Source organism: Rhinatrema bivittatum, chromosome 13 (assembly GCF_901001135.1).
Source record: "Rhinatrema bivittatum chromosome 13, aRhiBiv1.1, whole genome shotgun sequence".
Classification (NCBI taxonomy): Eukaryota; Metazoa; Chordata; class Amphibia; order Gymnophiona; family Rhinatrematidae; genus Rhinatrema; species Rhinatrema bivittatum.
In genome coordinates, this window is record NC_042627.1 from 81,795,457 (window position 1) to 81,816,102 (window position 20,646).

The window sequence follows — 20,646 nt, forward strand, 5'->3', positions numbered from 1 at the left end:
GATACTTTACTTTCATGTAGTAATGAGAGGAGCTGCAGGTGGGGTGATCTCAGCAAAACAGTTCTGTCTCCATTTGCTGGTAGGGGAGCAAAACCCATGGATCTGCGTTGATCTGATAGGACTCGAGGAAAAAATAAGCCAGTAAGAACTACATTTTTCCATTTTGAGCAAATATCAGAGGTGAATTATTTTCTAAAACGTTCTCATATAATGGTTTTGTGAGCTGTCACTGACTTCATTGCTGTGCATTGGGGGGGGGGTCTTGATTAGGCAAGCATCATGCATCCACATACCTTGAATCTGCTTGCCATATATCACCCGTGTCATTACCTAAGCCTCATGATGTATGTGTTCTTCATAACTTCGGTACTCTGTAAACTAACGCTCTTTCCTCCTGCCCCTGTAGGTCAGAAGAGGAGGCGTATTGCTAACACTCAGCTGAACCGGGAGTCTAGTCGTTCTCACAGTGTATTCACCATTAAGCTGGCTCAGGCTCCGCTCGATGCAGATGGTGATAATGTTTTACAGGTGAAGTCCCAGAATCTGAATGTTACTGTCTCCTTTTTCTCTGCTGTGTGCCTTGTCATGGTCACTGTGAACATAGGTATCACAAATAAGTGCTGCAGACCAAAAGATGTGATGCAAATGGATCATTCCTCTGCATTCAGTCAGGCATGCCACCTAGCAGATGGAGAGGGAGGTGAGCTGACTCGCTGATGTCTCGCTTGTATAGTGCTGCACGGACAGCCTGCCAGCATCTTCCATCTCTAGCAGATGGAGAGGGAGGTGAGCTGACTCGCTGATGTCTCGCTTGTATAGTGCTGCACTGACAGCCTGCCAGCATCTTCCATCTCTAGCAGATGGAGAGGGAGGTGAGCTGACTCGCTGATGTCTCGCTTGTATAGTGCTGCACTGACAGCCTGCCAGCATCTTCCATCTCTAGCAGATGGAGAGGGAGGTGAGCTGTCTCGCTTGTATAGTGCTGCACTGACAGCCTGCCAGCATCTTCCATCTCTAGCAGATGGAGAGGGAGGTGAGCTGACTCGCTGATGTCTCGCTTGTATAGTGCTGCACGGACAGCCTGCCAGCATCTTCCATCTCTAGCAGATGGAGAGGGAGGTGAGCTGTCTCGCTTGTATAGTGCTGCACGGACAGCCTGCCAGCATCTTCCATCTCTAGCAGATGGAGAGGGAGGTGAGCTGACTCGCTGATGTCTCGCTTGTATAGTGCTGCACTGACAGCCTGCCAGCATCTTCCATCTCTAGCAGATGGAGAGGGAGGTGAGCTGTCTCGCTTGTATAGTGCTGCACGGACAGCCTGCCAGCATCTTCCATCTCTAGCAGATGGAGAGGGAGGTGAGCTGACTCGCTGATGTCTCGCTTGTATAGTGCTGCACGGACAGCCTGCCAGCATCTTCCATCTCTAGCAAATGGAGAGGGAGGTGAGCTGACTCGCTGATGTCTCGCTTGTATAGTGCTGCACGGACAGCCTGCCAGCATCTTCCATCTCTAGCAGATGGAGAGGGAGGTGAGCTGACTCGCTGATGTCTTGCTTGTATAGTGCTGCACGGACAGCCTGCCAGCATCTTCCATCTCTAGCAGATGGAGAGGGAGGTGAGCTGACTCGCTGATGTCTCGCTTGTATAGTGCTGCACTGCCAGCCTGCCAGCATCTTCCATCTCTAGCAAATGGAGAGGGAGGTGAGCTGTCTCGCTTGTATAGTGCTGCACGGACAGCCTGCCAGCATCTTCCATCTCTAGCAAATGGAGAGGGAGGTGAGCTGTCTCGCTTGTATAGTGCTGCACGGACAGCCTGCCAGCAAGCTTCCCAACGTAGTAACTGCCACTCCGTGCAGATCACCCCCAAGCTTTTTTTTCATTCATTCCCATCCTCTAGCCTTTAGGGATCCACAGTGTTATCCCATGCCCCTTTTGAAATCCTTCACAGTTTTAGTCTTCACCACTTCCTCCGGAAGAGCATTCCAGGCATCCACCACCCTCTCGGTGAAGAAATATTTCCTGACATTGGTTCTAAGTCTTCCTCCCTGGAGTTTCAAATCGTGACCCCCTAGGTTCTACTAAATTGTTTCCAATAGAAAAGGATTGTTGTTGACCATGGATCATTACAAGCCTTCAGATACTTGAAAGGTTTTATCATATCACCCTTGCTCCTCCTCTCCTCATAAGTCATTTGATGGAGAGCACCCACCATTTTGGTCGCCCTTCTCTGGACCGCCTCCATCCTGTCTGTCCCCTTTTGAGATACGGGCTCCAGAACTGAACACAGTATGCAGAGAAGGTCTCTGTCTTGATTCATAAGGGCGAAATCCTTACAGGAGAGCCAGACGGTTCAGGTCCTGGAAGGTCTTGGCTGGGTAGCAAATTAATGCAAAGGGCAATCTGCTGCCTCTCCAGTTGCTGGAATATCCAGGGGCTTGCTTAGATACCAAAGTGGGCTGAGTCTTCTTGACCTAGGAAAAGTTAGACAGCCTTCCTGTCCAGGAGGGCTCCCTGGGCTTAGGGTTTATTGGCTTTTTATACCGTCACATCAGTAAAACCTTCACCACAGTGTACAAGAAAATACAATAAATAGTGATAACAGCTAAAATAATCAAGGGGGAAGATACAATAATTCTTAAATAGTTGTTAAAAACAACTATTAAGTACTTAGAATCAATTAAATTAAATAAAAAAAAACCCCATTACTAATACAATAAGGGATCTTAAGGCACAACTAAATCATAAAATTCAAATGCTAAAAAGATCAGTTGAGAAATAAAATAGATTACAAATAATAATAAGCCTGCACTCGTCAGTCATTCTCTGCATATGTGCATTTAAAAAACCATGTTTTGAGTTCCGTCTTGAATTTCCCTGGTATCTGCTTGTAGCCTTATTTGCGTAGGTAACATATTCCAGAGCTTGGGGCCAGCTATTGAGGTTGCTCGCTCTCGCACCTGACTTTATTGTTGGAATTGTTAACAAGCCCTTGTTTGCTGACCTCAGATTTTTTTGAGGTATATGCAGACGTATTACTGTATTCAGCCATTCAGTTTTTTCGCCATAAATAATGTTATGTAATATACAGACAGTTTTATATTGTGTACGATAAGTAATTGGGCTTACTTCCTACTTTTGGGTTCAATGGCAGCCACTTTGGAATTAGCATACATAAATAATACATTTGCTTACCTGGCTTCCATTTTTATCTTTAAAATACATTGCCTTGCCCAATTTCCTGAACCCTCAAGTGTTTTGCTCTTCCCTTAACCACACTAATTGTGGGACTAAGTTGTAGCAAGAAATCAGAAAGCCCTAGCCCATGTTTGCTCGTGCTTATAAGCTCCTGTAGATGGTGCCTGCAGAACACAGGGGCTGAGTTGGAGTACTTCCTGTCTCTGTGCTGGGAGTGGCGTCTTGCTGGGCAGACTGGATGGGCCGTATGGTTTTCTTCTGCTCTCACTTCTATGTTTCTATAGATGGGTGGGCTGAGTTGGAGTACTTCCTGTCTCTGTGCTGGGAGTGGCGTCTTGCTGGGCAGACTGGATGGGCCGTATGGTTTTCTTCTGCTCTCACTTCTATGTTTCTATAGATGGGTGGGCTGAGTTGGAGTACTTCCTGTCTCTGTGCTGGGAGTGGCGTCTTGCTGGGCAGACTGGATGGGCCGTATGGTTTTCTTCTGCTCTCACTTCTATGTTTCTATAGATGGGTGGGCTGAGTTGGAGTACTTCCTGTCTCTGTGCTGGGAGTGGCGTCTTGCTGGGCAGACTGGATGGGCCGTATGGTTTTCTTCTGCTCTCACTTTTATGTTTGTATAGATGGGTGGGCTGAGTTGGAGTACTTCCTGTCTCTGTGCTGGGAGTGGTGTCTTGCTGGGCAGACTGGATGGGCCCTATGGTTTTCTTCTGCTGTCACTTCTATGTTTCTATAGATGGGTGGGCTGAGTTGGAGTACTTCCTGTCTCTGTGCTGGGAGTGGTGTCTTGCTGGGCAGACTGGATGGGCCCTATGGTTTTCTTCTGCTGTCACTTCTATGTTTCTATAGATGGGTGGGTGTACTTTAGATATGCTTTTTTTTTATGCCATCCTTTTGCCAGTTGCTGCAGGGATTCCTGTCTGAGGTTGGAGGGGTGTGTCCCTTTCGGACTGTTGCTGTGTGGCAAAGTGCTGGGAGAGAGTAGGTGGACGTGTGGAATGCTGACCAGTGCTCATTCCAGTAAAAAAAAAAAAAATAAAATCTTCAGTTTCCCATAGAAAACAATGGAGACTTATTTGGAGGTCTGTTCTCTGAAAATACTGATCTGCTTATAGTTTTCAAAGACATTCAAGATAACTTTTTTTTTCTCCATGCCAAATTTGGTGAAGCTGTCCCTTTTTTTTTTTTTCTTTTTTTGAAGGATTATTGTGCTGACAAACATTGATCCCTTTTGCACATTTTTTTTCTAACATTGTTCCATATATTGGAAAGCATAAAAACAAACCAGAAATCCCATCATCGAAATTGTGGCTATAATGAAAAAGGGGGTGGGAGACCTTTTTTTTTTTTTTTTTAAATATATGTGAACCGATACGATGTGCGAACGGCTATCGGTATATAAGAGACGTTAAAATAAATAAATAAATAAATATAGAACTGAGGTATGAAATGCGCAGGTTCCTAGAGCTCTGCAATGTCTGACAGGACTTTCCTTTCCCTCATGACAGGAGAGAGAGCAGATCGTAGTCAGCCAGCTGTCTCTGGTGGACCTCGCTGGAAGTGAGAGAACAACTCGTACGAAAGCAGAAGGAAACCGGCTCCGTGAAGCTGGTAAATCAAATTGTCAATATGTGCAGACTCCCATCCCCACCCCCTCTGTGGTTATTGCTGATTGATTTTATGGGAAAAGCAAGCCTTTCCTTTAGGGTATCCAGGCTTTTAGACCTGAGAAGAGAAGGGGCTCTGGGTGTAACCTAAGAAGGCCATCTTGTATGCTCGTCTGCCCAAGATAGAATACAAATGAGGGAAATGAGGAAACTGTTCTAGGTAATGAGTGTTTCCTAGCGTACAGCCGGATGGACTCAGGACCAGTGGGTTATGTGTTCCTCTGCTAGCAGATGGGAGACAGTCAGGTTTCAAAGCTGATGTCACCCTAAATATCCCCCTGCAGTGACCTCAGCTCTCCAGTATCTGTCTCCTAGCAGATGCAGAAGCTATCCCCACACTAGCACGGTGTTAGCGGGATTGCAGCACAAACACATTTTTACCTTCACTTTAAAAAAAAAAAAAAAAAAAAAAGATTGAGCCCCGCTCTCCTGCGGTGATTCCTAAGGGTCCCTCCCCCGCTTCATGATACTGGGGCAGCACTTCCAGTTTTGTGCCCTGCCTTTCGGCCGAGCGACTGCGCCCAGGACCTTTACCGTGGTGGTGGCGGCGGCAGCTGCTCTTTGGAAGGAGGGTGTCCTGGTGCACCTTTATTTGGACAACTGGCTGATTCGAGCAAAATCAGAGTCCCTCTGTTGGGAGGCAGTGACTCTGATCCTGTGCCTCTTGCACTCCCTGGGGTGGATAGTCAATTTGGCCAAGGGTCATCTGGTTCCCTCCCAGACCCTGGAGTTCTTGGGAGCCCTCTTCGACATGAGGTTGGGTAGAACTTTTTTTCTCACAGAGGAGCGGATCCACAAATTACAAGCTCAAGTTCGCTCACTGTTGGCCATGTGCATGCCCAGGGTCTGGGATTACCTGCAAGTTCTGGGGTCAATGGCTTCCACCCTGAGTTGCTTCCATGGGCTTTTGCTCATATGAGACCTGCAATCGGTTTCCTTATCCTGTTGGGATCGCATCTCCAAACAGTTTCAGCTTCCACTTACTCTGCGCAGTCCAGTCTCTCATGGCAGTTCAACCTGGACTTGCTTGCTCCACAGGCTCTCCTCCCTCTGGTGAGGGGACGATCAGTCAGGATCCTGTTAGACAATGCACTGGCTGTGGCTTACATAGATCGCCAGGGAGACACCAAGATCTGAGCTGTAGCCCTCGAAGCCCGGGAATTGATCAGCTGCGAGGAACTGCATCTGGAGAGGATAGCTGCTTCTCATATTGCTGGCACGAACAATGTTCAAGCGGACTTCTTGAGCAGTCACCAGCTAGATCCCAGGGAGTGAGAGCTTTCGGCAGAAGCCTTTCGCCTTATGTGCAACAGGTGGAGTCAGCCCTGCATGGACTTGATGGCGACTTTCCACATCGCAAAGGCCCCGAGATTCTTCAGTTGGAGCCGGGAGCAGAAGGGGTGGATGCTCTGGTCCTCCCTTGGCCGTCATATGTTCTGCTGCACGTGTTTCCACCGTGGCCGCTAATCGGCAAGGTATTGCACCGCGTAGAGGCAAACCGAGGGGATGTAATTCTCATAGCTCCGGAATGGCCCAGGCGGCCTAGTGGTGGACAGCCCCTTAAGGTGTCTGCTCCTGTCGGTTCTCCTCCGTCAAGGCCCCATTTTCTTTGGAAGAGGCGGACCACTTTTGTCTAGCAGCCTGGCTTTTGAGAGGGAGCACCTAAGGAAAAAGGGTTATTCAGAAGCGGTGATTACTACTCTTGCAGTCCAGGAAAACCTCTATTTCCCTGGCATATGTAAGAGTGTGGGGTGTGTTTGAGTCTTGGTGTTTGGAACACAGGGTAGACCCCACCCATGCTTCCATGGATGATGTCTTGGCCTTTCACCAGGACAGCCTGGTGAAAGGTTTATCCTTTCATTCCCTGCGGCTCTAGGTTATCTTCGAGGTAGTGCGCTGCGTTCGCTTGGCGGCTCATCCGGACGTAATCCGCTTCCTTCGGGGGGGGCTGAATCATTTACGTCCTCCGGTCTGGAATCCTTGTCCTTCCTGGAGCCTCAATCTGGTTTTGAGGGCCATGTGTGTGTCAGAGCTTTTGAAGCACACAACGCTGAAGGATCTTACTTTGAAAGTGATCTTTCTCGTGGTTGTCTCCTCAGCTCGATGGGAGTTTAGAGCTTCAGGCTTTATCCTGTCGAGAACCCTTCTTCAGGATTACAGATTCAGAAGTATCCTTGAGAACGGTTCCCTCCTTTCTGCCTAAGGTGGTAACAGACTTTCATTTGAATCAGTCTGTGGAGATCCCTTCTGTCCTGGATTCGGATCCTCTGACCCCCTTAGTACAGAGATTTGCGAAGATTGGACATGAGGCAGGCCTTGTTACATTATTTTGAGGTTACCACTCCACAGCACAAACCATCTGTTTGTGCTGTGGAGTGGCCCCAGGCGAAGGCATAAGCATCTAGGGCCTCTCTCTTGCTCGGTGGTTGAAAGAGGCTATCAGCTCTGCGTACATAGCTAAAGGACAGACGATGCCTCTCTGGCTTCGGGCTCATTCTACCCGGTCGCAAGTGGCCTCTTGAGCTGAGTGTCAGCAGGCTTTGCCTCAGGGGATCTGTAGGGTGATTACTTGGAAGTCATTACATACATTTGCCAAGCACTACAGTCTAGACGTCCAGGCCCCAGAAGCAGGGGGTTTTGGTGACCAGATGCTTCGAGTAGCACTCTTAGGGTTCCACCCACTGTAGGGAAGCTCTGGTTACATCCCAGCTATCTGGACTGATCTGGGTACATACAGGAAAAGGAAAATTGGTCCTTACCTGCTAATTTTCGTTCCTGTAGTAGTTTGGATCAGTCTAGACTCCTGCCTGAGTTAGGAGAATTTGAGAGTCCGCACGATCAGTGTTTGGCTTCATGTTCTGGTCCCGTGCAGGTGTGTGGTGTGGGCAACAGGTTATATTGAATTTCCAAGGTTTCTTCTTCCCGCTGCTTGTTTGGGGAAAAATTGTACATAGTGAGTTGTGTTCTTTTCATCTGGCTTGGGTACAGTTCAATACTGGTAGACTGCAGGTGGCACCTCAACGTAAGGGCAGTGTCAGTCAAAAACTTCTGTCTTCATCTGCTGGAGGGGAGGCAAAATGATCCGTTGTAGTACAGGAACAATTTTCCTTTGCAGGCTGCAGTTCTGGAGGCAGGCATAGCCTACATGGCAGATGCTTTGTGTGATTTGGTGCTTAAGTTGACTCTCTGCATGGTCTCCTCAGTAGCGGTCCATACGCTGCTGTGGTTATGTAACTGGTCTGCCAATTTATCGTCCAAGGTCCAGCTCTGTAATCTTCCCTTTAAGGGGAAGCTGTTATTTGGAGAGGACCTGAATCAGTTGATAAAGGTCCTGGGAGAGTCCAAGGGGAATAGATTGCTGGTGGACAGGAAGCCCAGTAAGAAGGTGTTTCCTTCTTGGGTTCATTTTCAGGATACCCATCTGTTTCGTTCTGGCAAGTCCTCGTCTCTTTCCATCTCGAAACAAGGCGGCGGGTGCTAAAAGTCCTTTCATGGAGTACGCAGATCGGGTAGAGCACTGGAAGCAGAAAATCAGTCCTCTGTAGAAGCTGTAGGAGGCAGATTGTCCACATTCTACGAGGTATGCAAAAAGATTACCTCTGACCATTGGGTGCTGGAGGTGATACGAGAGGGCTACGCTCTAGATTTTTTGTACTCGCCTTGGGAGTCCTTTGTGGAGTCCCACATGGTCTTGCGTGTCAGGCGGGAGGCAGTGTTGGGGACGCTGCAAAGGCTGCTCACTTTAAAGGCCATTGTTCCCGTCCCTCTGAAGGAGCAGGGTCAGGGAAGGTGTTCCATTTACTTTGTGGTGCTGAAAAAGGAGTCCTTTCAGCCTGTTCTCAATTTGCAGAAGGTGAATTGGTTCATTCAGGTTCCGCGCTTTCGCATGGAGACGGTGTGTACCGTGATGGCAGCAGTTCGCAAAGGAGAGTTTCTCGCCTCCCTAGACCTGACGGAAGAGTACATGCACATTCCCATTCGGCAGGAACATCAGAAATTTCTTCGCTTCAGAGTGTTGAGTCCACATTTTCAGGTCAGAGCCCTCCCATTCGGCTTGGCAACAGCGCCCCGCACATTCAACAAGGTGATAATGGTGGCTGTGGCTCTTCGCTGGGAGTGAATTTTGGTCCACCTGTATCTAGACGATTGGTTGGTTCTAGCGAAGTCCAGGGAGGAATATGAGAAGTCCATCCGAAGAGTGATGTCCACCTTACAGTCTCTTGGTTAGGTTATCAATCTGCAGAAGAGTCAGTTGGAGCTTACTCAGTTGCTGGTTTACTTAGGGGCCCACTTCAACACTCAGTGAGGCAGGGTTTAACTGACAGTGGACTGGGTGTTAAGTTGCAGTCTCAGGTCAAGCATATTCTTCATCTGGAGATGCCCAAAGTGTGGGATTTACAGGTCTTGGGGTCCATGGCATCCACATTGGACTTGGTCCCGTGGGCGTTTGCACACGAGACCGCTGCAATGCGCGCTGTTGTCCAGGTAGTCCCTGCACGGAGGAGTTTCATCTTCCCTTGCCTCTGCTTCGGGAGTCCAGGTCCAGTCCAGGTCCAGTCTCTCGTGGTGGCTGTCTCATTCCAATTTAAAGAAGGGGGATGATCTGGAGCCTCCAGGCTGGATAGTGGTTTCCAAGGACGCAAGCCTCTCTGGCTGGGGAGCAGTGTGCTTGGACCAGTTGGTGCAAGATTTGTGGCGACCGAAGGAGAAGTTCTGGTCCATCAATTGCCTTGAGATGAGGATGGTCCGTCGGGCTCTGGAGGATTTTCTGCCCTTGGTCTGGGGTTGTATGGTTTGAGTGTACTCTGGCAACACAATGGCTGTGGCATACAGTCATGCAGTGACGTTTTAGGCCCGGAGATTATTTGCCTGCACAGAGCATCATCTCAAAGGCCTAGCCACATCACATGTAGCGAGAGTAGACCACGTGCAGGCAGCAATTGGGGAATGGGAGTTGAGCCTGGAGGCATGGAACCACATCTATGCGAGGTGGGGCACTCCCCAGTTGGATCTAATAGTGACGTGGCTCAACTTCAAGACTGTGAGATTCTTCAGTCACCAAAAGGAACACTGTTTGGTGAGCCTCTATGTTCTGGTGTGCCCTTGGCCGGGATTTCTTCTGTACAGCTTTCCTCCTTGGCCCCTCATAGGTCGGGTCCTCAGGCACATAGAATCACATCCCAGTACCGTAGTTCTAGTGACACTGTAGTGGCCGCGGAGACCGTGGTTCACAGATCTGGTGCGACTTGCGGTGGAAGGTCCTCTCAGTCTGACTTATCTTCCAGACCTGTTGCGTCAGGGCCCCATGTTTTCGGATTGGCAGGATCGCTTTTGTCTCGTGGCTTGACTTTTGAGAGGTGGATACTCCGAACAGGTCATCTCCACTCTTCTTCAATCCAGAAAATCGGCGACCTCTATGGTGTGTATTAGGATCTGGAAACTGTTTGAAGTTTTGGTGTCTTCAGCATCATCTAGATCCTCTGACAGTGGAGGTGTCGCATGTGCTGGATTTCCTGCAGCAGTGGCTGTCCAAGGGTTTGGCTTACAACTCACTTCGTATGCAGGTGGCTGCTTTGGGTGCGCTTAGAGGCAGGTTTCAGGGTAGGACTCTGTTAATCTGGATGTGGTAAGGTTCCTCAAAGAGGCTAAGCTGTAACGTCCTCTGTTGCAAAAGATCTGCCCGGATTGGAGTCTCAGCCTAGTACTTTGTGTGCTTTGCAGACCACCCCTTTTGAACTCTTGAGAAGGGCTACCCTGAAGGATTTGACTCTAAAAGCAGTCTTTTTGGTAGCTATTTATTCAGCTCGAAGGATTTCAGAACTTCAGGCTCTGTCGTGTAGGGATCTGTGTTTTGTGGATTTCCGGGAATGGAATCTCATTGAGAACAGTGCTTTTCTTTTGTTTCTAAGGTGGTGTCTGCTTTCAAGTTAATCAGACGGTAAATCTTCCGGGTTTTCCAGAGTGGTCGCAAGATTCTCCTCAGGATAGAGAATTACATCTTCTGGATGTGCGGCGGATGCTACTTCGGTATTTGTAGGTTACTGATGCTTTTCATCTCTCAGATCATCAGCCCACTGAAGAGGACAAAGCCTCTAAGGCTACCATATCTCGTTGGCTTAGGAAGGCCATTTGCTCGGCTTACGTCTGTAAGGGACGACAAATTCCTGTCTGTTTGCAGGTGCATTCCACTAGGGTACAGGCTGCTTCCTGGGCTGTGTGTCAACTTCTGATGCCACAGGAGATTTGTAGGACAGCAGTGAGGTCCTCAATTCATACCTTTATCAGGCATTATCGTCTGAATGTCAGGGCACAGGATGAGCCGTCCTGCGTGCAGGTCTTTCAGGGTCCTGCCCACTGGTCTGGCTTGATCTGGGTATGTTCAGGAAAGGAAAATTGGTTTTTACCTGCTAATTTTCGTTCCTGTAATACCACAGATCAGTCCAGAGGCCCTCCTGTTTGATGCCGAAAGACTGATTTTTCTGCCAAGTTTTGCTGCTTAGTACAGAATTTCTCTGTTTAATAAAGAATTTTTCTCTTAGAGGGCAGTTACGGGATTCACTTCCTTGTCTTATTTGGTTCTTGACGAACAAGGTTTATAGTTCAGGGGTATCCACTCTGTGTGAAAGTGTTTCTAAAGTATCTTGGCTTGGGTACAGGTCAATACTGAGGTCCTGCAGGTGCGCACTCAGTTAAGAAGCAGGGCCTCAAAGTTTTGTTCTCTGACTCCATCTGCTGGAAGGGATGAATAACCCACTGGTCAATCCAAAGCCACATCAGTCCAGACCAAAGAGGACTTGGTATGCAGACCTGATCAGGTTGCTTCTTGGACCTCCTCCTTAACTGTTAAGGAATCGGGTCCTGTTGCATCAAGGTCCAATTCTCATGGAAGATCTAGCTTCATTTTGTCTTACGAGTTTCGTCCTTGAAAGGTCAAATTAGCACACGAGTGGCTACTCTTGTAGTGATCTTTACTGAAGGCTTGGAAGACTATGTTTGGGTATAGCGTTTGTTCAAGGATTATTGCAGAGACCTATCTGTTTTGCCCTGAAAGTGAATAGCCTGCCTTCAGAGAGGCTTGAGCAAGGGTCTTCCTCTGAATTCTCTGTTCAGGTACCAGCATCTAGGGGTAAAATTTGGGGAGTCTGGTTGCATCTCATCATGGATTTAACTTTTGCTCCGTTTAGGAGGAAATGTTTTTTTCCAGATGCTGTGGTACTGCCTACACCAAAGGGGCCATTTTTTTTCCTAAAGAATTTATGCATGTAAAAGTATCATAGCCATTTTCAAAGCCCATTTACATGCTTAAAGGGCACTTGCACGTGTAAAACCAATTCACTATTCAATAGTATATATCAAAGCAATTTTCAAAAGCTCCCCTGTGTGCATAAAACCCAGTTTTAAGTGTGAAAAAATTACACCCTATCAGCCTAGACAGCCTGCACTGCTTTTAGGGATGTGTTGCTTCAGCGTTTGCACACAGCACCATAATTTTTTCTTGTTTTAGGTAACATTAATCAGTCGCTCATGACCTTAAGAACATGTATAGAAGTTCTACGAGAGAACCAGCTCTATGGCACGAACAAGGTACGCAGCTGCTAATTCATGGAAATTTGGTGTAAGACATCTTATCAGAGTCCTATTCTTGAGGCTCACCTGTTAGTAATGCATATCCTCTACAGCAGCCCCTGACTAATAGCAGATGTGGGACTGAAAACTGAGTACTGCTTTTCTTGGCAGGGAGTAAACCCGCATGGGGAACTAACACATGCAGAAAATGTGAAATAGTTTGTATTTCAACTTGAAATAGAAATGTTACTGGCAAAACATGGCCCTGAGACATCAAATTGGTTTCTGCTTAGTATTGGGGTATATAGAGATTCTCCCTCTCTGCAGTACCACTTAATATACACTTGAAGCCACTTTATAAAGTTCTGCCTGGCTTAAGTTTAAATTATCATGTCTCTGCGGACTGATTCCACGTCGATATTCAGATAATTCTTGGCCTTCTATCCACCTGTCTTTTAACCATAATTTGGTTATTGCCTAACCGTTTCTTTAAATCTTTAGCCTGAAATCCTTTTTATTAAATAGAAAAAATGAAAACCTGTATCCATCTTTCAATTACTCTGGCTATGACATACCAATTGCCTCACAGGCTCGAAACATAGGTGACATTGATTCCAATAAAGAGTGCACATGAACTCTCTTGTCCAGAAGTCTTACTGGAAACCTAGACTGCTTAGACAACTAAAACCTAGATCAAGTGCTCAGATTTCTGGACAGCTGTCCAATTACTTATTCTCACAAGCATAGATTGTAATAACAGAATGACGAAGAATAACTCAAACGAGAGAATGGAAGGTTCTCAGAACAACTCACTAAGATGTGAAAGCTAACACTTCATAATTATCCTCCATGCCTCATGTACTAGACAGTTTTGCTTAATAGATATTCTTTGTCAGTAGAATTATGAATGTTCTTTGTAAACTGTTGTGATCTACCCTTGGAACGATGGTATATAAAATGTCTAAATAAATGAAATAAACCCAAGTTTTTCTTGGTCTTCTGACATGCACCATCAAAGTATGCAGGCCATGCAGAAATCTGTAGCCCATAGAAGAGGGACTTCTAAACTTGAGCATGTTACTCAGATTTAAGGCTCTGCTTTGGCTCCCTGTTGATTTTCGTATCACGTAAAAGATTTTAACTGTTTACAATGCTTTTTCGATGACTTCACTTTTAAAGCTCTGTCGACCGGTTAGGAATTCATTCATCACTATTTGCAGTGACACTGTCCCTTTTGTATATTGAAAGATCAGAAATGACAGTAGTTTATTCATTGAGAAAACAGAAGGGAGCAGACCCTGTTGATTTTATTCAAACCTTTCCTTCCCAATGGGAAGGAGAAGAGGAAGGCATTGGAGTCTCTTCTCTTCCTAAAATGTTATTACTTATTTTGCTGTTCTGATTATTCCCTGGCATGGTTTATTGCTGCACCAGTGCACTCGTGCACTGAGTGATGTCACAGAAAGCTTAGTTTTCTGTCTGATGCCAGGGAACGTAAAGTATCAGGTAAGATTCACTTTCGCAGGGGGCAGGAGCTTTAACTGCTTGCACGTTTTGGAAATTCTGTAATGTTAAAGGACATTGATCCCTTTGGAAGCCTGGAGGTGCAAATGGGGCTATAACCATCCTTGTGTGTTCAGATCTGGACCACTCTTCCCTCTGTCCATCGCTCCTTTACAGTCACAGGGAAAAGATGGGCTTAGAGTCAATTATTGCTGTTTTCTGGAACTGTTTAAGGATGAAATGTCTGGGTAATCCCCCCATACTCTTGTCTTATCTCGGAGCTCTGTTATAGTAGGTTAAAGAGAGCTCTCTCAGAGGGAAATGTACGTATATCGGACCAAGCTTCAGGTATCCAGCATACTGGCCTGAGTGCAGCAGGTATAGGGATGGAGGTCCTGGGCCCATCTATTTACAATGTGTATGTGAAGGAGTCTTCTGATGAGTCTGTCTATTACTCTAGAGGGCTTCAGCTGGATGAGTGCTTAGGCTGGCAGGAAGGGGGGTTGCATTGCATAGAGGAGGATTTCAAAACCAGTTGCTTCGCTCACTATTACTAGTCTCTTGCACTCTCCAACACATTACCCATTGGTCTTGTCTGCTGCAGGCATTGACATTAACATTTGTAGTACACAGTGCAGTAGTGCTGTCGACAGTGCTGCTCAAGGTCATGAGCAGGATTCCCTTAAATCTTGTGTGCTAAGTTTTATGTATTTATTAAATAAAACCACTAAAATTGTAACTCTCCAGCTAGTGGGAAAGTGGCTCTAAGCTGTTTTAATGATTAGCAAAGCTTTGTTTTACCTTTTGTCTTGTGACTGTTTAATTCTTTTTTTAGATGGTCCCCTACAGAGACTCCAAGCTGACCCATCTGTTCAAAAATTATTTTGATGGAGAAGGGAAAGTGCGTATGATCGTGTGTGTAAACCCCAAAGCTGATGACCATGAAGAAAGCTTAGTAGGTCCCATGTCACACTCTGATTTTTAAAAGTAGTAATGTAACCAAGCCAGCAATCCCCAAGGCTGTGCTGGTGTACTTTGTTAGACAGTGCAGTGGAGTGGAGGAGTAGCCTAGTGGTTAGAGCATGAGGTTGAAAACCAGAGCGAGCAGAGTCCAAATCCTGATGCTCCCACCCTCCATTGCCGCAGCTGGTGCAAACACCTGAACACTGAAATTCAGTGCATGGTTTCTTAATGCACAAACCAATTTTTAACTCCCAGTTCAGTAAGCTAATATTCTAATGAATCAGGAGTTAAAAATAAAAAATGCACACAAATAAAATGTGTGCAAAGAAAAAAGGCTTCACACAGCAAAACATAATTTGTGCCACAAAGTGTATAAAATGACTTACATTCACAAATAACCTTTTCAATGCAGAAAGCATATATATATAAATCATATTTCTTAGCATACGGACAGGTGAATCCAGAAGCAGTGGGTTATACACTTCTACCAGCAGATGGAGACTAAGCAAAGATGACATCATGGTGACATCAGCCCGCCAGTATTCTCTGTCTCCAGCAGATGGTGGACGTGCATCTCCCTACTGGGGATTGCTTAAAATTTTTTAAAGGAGAAAAGGAAAACTATTCGTCCACGTTCTCCTGTGGTGATCCCTTATGGTCTCTCCCTCAGTCGAATTCTTGAGGGGATGTCCTTGGATCCCCACCTCAAATGAGTACCTTGGTCTGGTAGCTGGTTTCTGTCCTTTTTTTTTTTTTTTAACAGTTTTTCTTGCCTTCCTGACTGAACTTTTCCCGCGTCGCGGCTGCGAGCAGCTTTGAGGCAATCGCGGCCTTCTCCCCCATAGATCCACGAGGCGGTGTGCTGGTCCAGATGGGGCCGCGCTCAAAATCGACGGCCTGCCCCGCGTGTGGTACACGCAGTCAGGCTCTGGATGCGGCCTCTTTATGCGTTAATTGTGCTCCGGCGTTAGAGGGCTCGTCTGGGCCGGAAGACCCTTCCCTCAGGGAGGGTCAGTGTGCCCCGGACCTAGATCACAGGAGGAGGATTCTTCTCCTGTGGGGGAGGTCCCCATGGGGGGGAGCTGGCGCTGCGTCTCCAGTAGATTCCCCCGGAGGGGGAGGAGGTTCCGGAGGGGTTTCCCCCAGAATTTGTCCTCCTCATGCACGAAGCCTTTTTGGCTCAAACGCTCGGCAGTAAAGAGACCCAAACTCCAGGGAGATGTCTTACATCCACCTGGGAAAATAAATTGGGGCGCGGAGCTTAGGCAGCGCCCTATGGATCAGACTCGCCCGAGTGAGGATGGCACCCAGGGACCACAAGGCCCGATTCCGGGGTCAGGATCGGATGCAGGGACGGACCCAGATCAGGCAGATGTGGATTCAGATGATTCGGATGACCCCAATACTCCACCTGCGGAGGCAGACGATCCCAGCATGGTCCGCCTAAATAAAAGGGAGGAGCTTCTGCCCCTTATTACACAGGTCCTGGAGGTCCTGGGCCTTAAGGGTTCACAGGAGGAGTCTGACAATCAGGAGGTTAATCCTGTACTCTATGGCATTAGGGGTCATTTTTTAGTTCCTTCAGAACTCTGGGGTGTATACCATCCGGTCCAGGTGATTTACTACTCTTCAGGCCTGATTGACAAACTGAAGAGTAGTAAATCACCTGGACCGGATGGTATACACCCCAGAGTTCTGAAGGAACTAAAAAATGAAATTTCAGACCTATTAGTAAAAATTTGTAACTTATCATTAAAATCATCCATTGTACTTGAAGACTGGAGGATAGCAAATGTAACCCCAATATTTAAAAAGGGCTCCAGGGGCGATCTGGAAACTACAGACCGGTTAGCCTGACTTCAGTGCCAGGAAAAATAGTGGAAAGTGTTCTAAACATCAAAATCACAGAACATATAGAAAGACATGGTTTAATGGAACAAAGTCAGCATGGCTTTACCCAGGGCAAGTCTTGCCTGGATATGTTCAGGAAATGAAAATTGGTTCTTACCTGCTAATTTTCGTTCCTATAATACCACAGATCAGTCCAGAGGCCCGCCCCTTTCTTCAGATACCGAAAGAATGTCTTCGCTAGAGTTTAGCTGGGTTTTTTTTTTTTGGTTTTTTCCCCCCCCCTTGAAGCTCGTTTTTTTGCAGAAATGATTGGAGCAGTTATTCACAGTTATTTTGGTTTGACTTTTTGGTTGGGGGCGAAGGTGTAGTCATGGTTTGGTTGGGTATGACCCTTCGCTCCTTAGTTCTGTTAGCATGGGCTTGGGTAAAGGACAATACTGAGGGACTGCAGGTGGCACTCTTGTATATATGGCAGTGCCCAACATTTTTGTTCTGACTCCAACTGCTGGTAGGGAAGCAAAACCCACTTCTCTAGACTGCTCTGTGGTATTACAGGAACGAAAATTAGCAGGTAAGAACCAATTTTCATTTTAAGCATGTTTGACCTGGAAATCATCAAGCAAAGATGCTTACTGGCAGCATAAGCAGACCGGTCTGTACAGTGTAGTGTAACAATGCTTAGCTGTTTTTGGTCTGATTATTATAGCCCCGCAGAAGAAAACCTCGTCCACTGACCTCAGATACTGGATAAAGTGTGGGAACCTCAAAGTAGAATTCTGTCAAGAATCCATGTCTGCATTATTTATGTCTAAGACTCATTATTTTTACACAAATGCGACGTATAGACTTTCAAAACACTTTAATTGCCTTGATGTGTTTTTAAATTTCCAGACTGAAGGAAATGAGCCAGTGGAGGGCATGGAGAAGGGATGAAATAGACTTGTTTGCTGCATTCAGGATGGATTGTCAGGGAGAGAGATTGAGTGGGCAACTCAAGGAAAGGGTTGGGCTTTAAGAATGGCTAAATCCTGGCTGTTATGAATGAAATATGGATAAAAGACTAAGGATTAAACTGCAGTTAGACTGTAGAATTGTAGTCCAATGTATACAGTCTGATTTAAAGCAACATTACTAAAATCTGCTTTGCTTCATTGTAGCAAGTTATGCGCTTTGCAGAGATGACACAAGAAGTAGAAGTCGCAAGGCCTGTTGACAAGCCAATCTGTGGCTTAACACCAGGCCGCCGGTATAGGAACCAGGCCTTCAGAGAAGAGCTGACCCGCAGGCTGGAGGAACGTGGTGGTCCCATTGCTGGAGGTAGGATTCAGATAGTACTGAAGCCAAAGCAGCACAGTAAATGTCCTTGCAAAATTGATTCTAAAGATTAACAACAACGGGCTCCACAACTTGGTCCATCAAGGCAAATTTTTTTAGAATGAAGGAAAGCATTGGATCGTATATATTCTGTTGATTGTATCTACTGAGAATTTTTTGCAGCTCAAATCTTTTCAGTCTTAAAATGTCTCTAGGAAATTCATAATTGGAGTTGATGTACTATTTCAGGTTTTTCTGAATGCCACATTAGGGGAGCTTAATATTCCAGAATAATATGTAAAATACCTTTTTTTGGGGGGGGGGGGGGGGGAAGCTGTTAATCTGCTGTTGATTTGCATATTTTCCTTTAGTCAAAATCAGAGTATATAGAAAGACATGGTTTAATGAAACACAGTCAACATGGATTTACCCAAAGCAAGACTTGCCTCACAAATAGAAACATACGGGCCGATACAGTAATGCGCGGCCGTGGTTAACCGGTTTTTAACCCGCTTTGGACGCACATTTTGGACGCGTAAGGCGTACCCGCGATTCAGTATTGGCTTTTACGCGTCCTTACCGCTTGCCGAAAAGGACTGCACCTTGAGTACTGTGTACAATTTTGGTCACCGCATCTCAAAAGATATATAGTTGCACTGGAGAAGGTACAGAGAAGGGCAACCAAAATAAATGGGATGGAACAGCTCCCCTATGAGGAAAGGCTAAAGAGGTTAGGACTTTTCAGCTTGGAGAAGAGATAGCTGAGGGGGGGGGGGGGGGGGATTTGATAGAGGTCTTGAACGAGTAGATGTGAATCTGTTATTTACACTTTCAGATAATAGACTAGGGGGCACTCCATGAAGTTAGCAAGTAGCACATTTAAGACTAATCGGAGAAAATTCTTTTTCATTCAAGCTCTGGAATTTGTTGCCAGAGGATGTGGTTAGTGCAGTTAGCGTAGCTGAGTTTAAAAAAGGTTTGGATAAGTTCTTGGAGAAGTTCATTTAACTGCTGTTAATTGAGTTGACTTAGGGAATTGCCTCTGCTATTACTGGCATCAATAGCATGGAATAGTTTGTGTTTTGGGTTCTTGTAGTCTGGTTTGGCCTCCGTTGGAAACAGGATGTTGGGCTTGATGGACCCTTGATCTGACCAGGCATGGCGATTTCTTATGTTCTTATGAGTTCTTAACTTCCCTGGACCTATCTGAGGCCTACCTATATTTTCCAATCTGTCAAGAACACCAGTGTTTTGCAGTACTGGGGCGCCATTATCAGTTCCATGGCCTAGCCACCACTCCCAGAACATTTTTCAAGATTATGGTAGTCGTAGTGGCAGCATTGAGGAGACAAGTAATCCTAGTGCACCCGTACTTGGATGACTGGCTGATCTGGGCCTTGTCCCTGGAAGATAGCCTCCAAGTGACCAACAAGGTTGACCTCCTTTGTTCAGGAACTCGGATGGACAGTAAACCTGGACAAGACCAGCCTCAAGCCTTCCCAGTCTTGGAATATTTGGGAGCCCAGTTCGACCCCAAGCAGGGCAAGGTCTTCCTTCTTACCATGCGAATCAGGAAGTTTTGTCCCAGGTGCATCAGCTGATGAGCACAATACGCTCGACTGAGTGGAACTATCTCCAAGTTCTCAGTTTGACTGTGGCAACCCTGCAAAAAGTGCCGTGGGCGAGGGCACACATGCGACCGCTTCAACGCTCACTGCTGTCACATTGGAACCCGCAGTCTCAAGACTATTTGATTTGTCTCCACTTACCGATGGGAGTCTGTGGTTGCCTCCAGTGGTGGTTACAGGAAGCTCATCTGAGCAGGAGTGTCTCTGCCCCCCCCCCCCCCCCCCAAACTGGCTGGTCCTCACCTCAGACGTGAGTCTCTGGGGCTGAGGAACTCACTGTCAGGAACTGTCAGCCCAGGGATGTTGGACGGAAGAAGAGGCCCTCTGGAACATCAATTGCCTGGAAGCCCGGGCAATCAGATTGGCGTGTCTATAATTCAACCTCAGACTCTAGGGTTAAGCTATCCACGCAATGTTGAACAGACTTTCTAAGCAGGGAGAGTCTTGATCCAAGAGAGTGGGGGTTGTTGGCCAAAGCCTTTCAACTGATAATAGATTGTCTGGGCCTCCTGTCTATCTACCTGCAGTCGCATCTAACAGTGCAAAGGTTCCCTGAGATCCATAGTCCCTGGGATCGACTCTGGTTCAGTCCTGGCTAGAAGAAGAGTTGCTTATACACCTTCCCTCTGTGGCCCCTGCTGGGCAGGGTCATTCGCAGAATTTAGCACTGCATGGGATTACTCCTGCTAGTAGCTCCAGATTGGCCCAGGCGACCGTAGTATGCAGATATGCGGAGACTCCTGCCGGAGACCCCCCTGTGCCTCCCACCACACAGGGCCCTGGTGCGGCAGGGAATTGTCCTTCATGAGGATCCGACTCATTTCTGTCTTACAGTCTGGCCCTTGAGAGGGCTCGCCTGATGAAGCGATGATATTCAGTGGCAGTAATTGACACCTTGCTCCGCGTTCGGAAGGACTCCACGTCCCTAATGTATTTGAGGCCTGGTGCGAGGAACGTGGTG

General features: G+C 46.8%; 1 protein-coding gene across 3 annotated transcripts in view; it reads left to right on the forward strand.

The window, feature by feature from the left end:
- KIF23 (kinesin family member 23) overlaps positions 1 to 20,646 on the forward strand; it is a 101,524-nt gene that overhangs the window by 39,432 nt on the left and 41,446 nt on the right. For all 3 annotated transcript variants that reach the window (XM_029575010.1, XM_029575012.1, XM_029575011.1), the window contains exons 9-13: positions 407 to 528; positions 4,702 to 4,804; positions 12,365 to 12,444; positions 14,765 to 14,884; positions 17,901 to 18,060. In XM_029575010.1, coding sequence (XP_029430870.1) covers positions 407 to 528; positions 4,702 to 4,804; positions 12,365 to 12,444; positions 14,765 to 14,884; positions 17,901 to 18,060 — 585 coding nt within the window. The remainder of the gene's footprint in view (positions 1 to 406; positions 529 to 4,701; positions 4,805 to 12,364; positions 12,445 to 14,764; positions 14,885 to 17,900; positions 18,061 to 20,646) is intronic.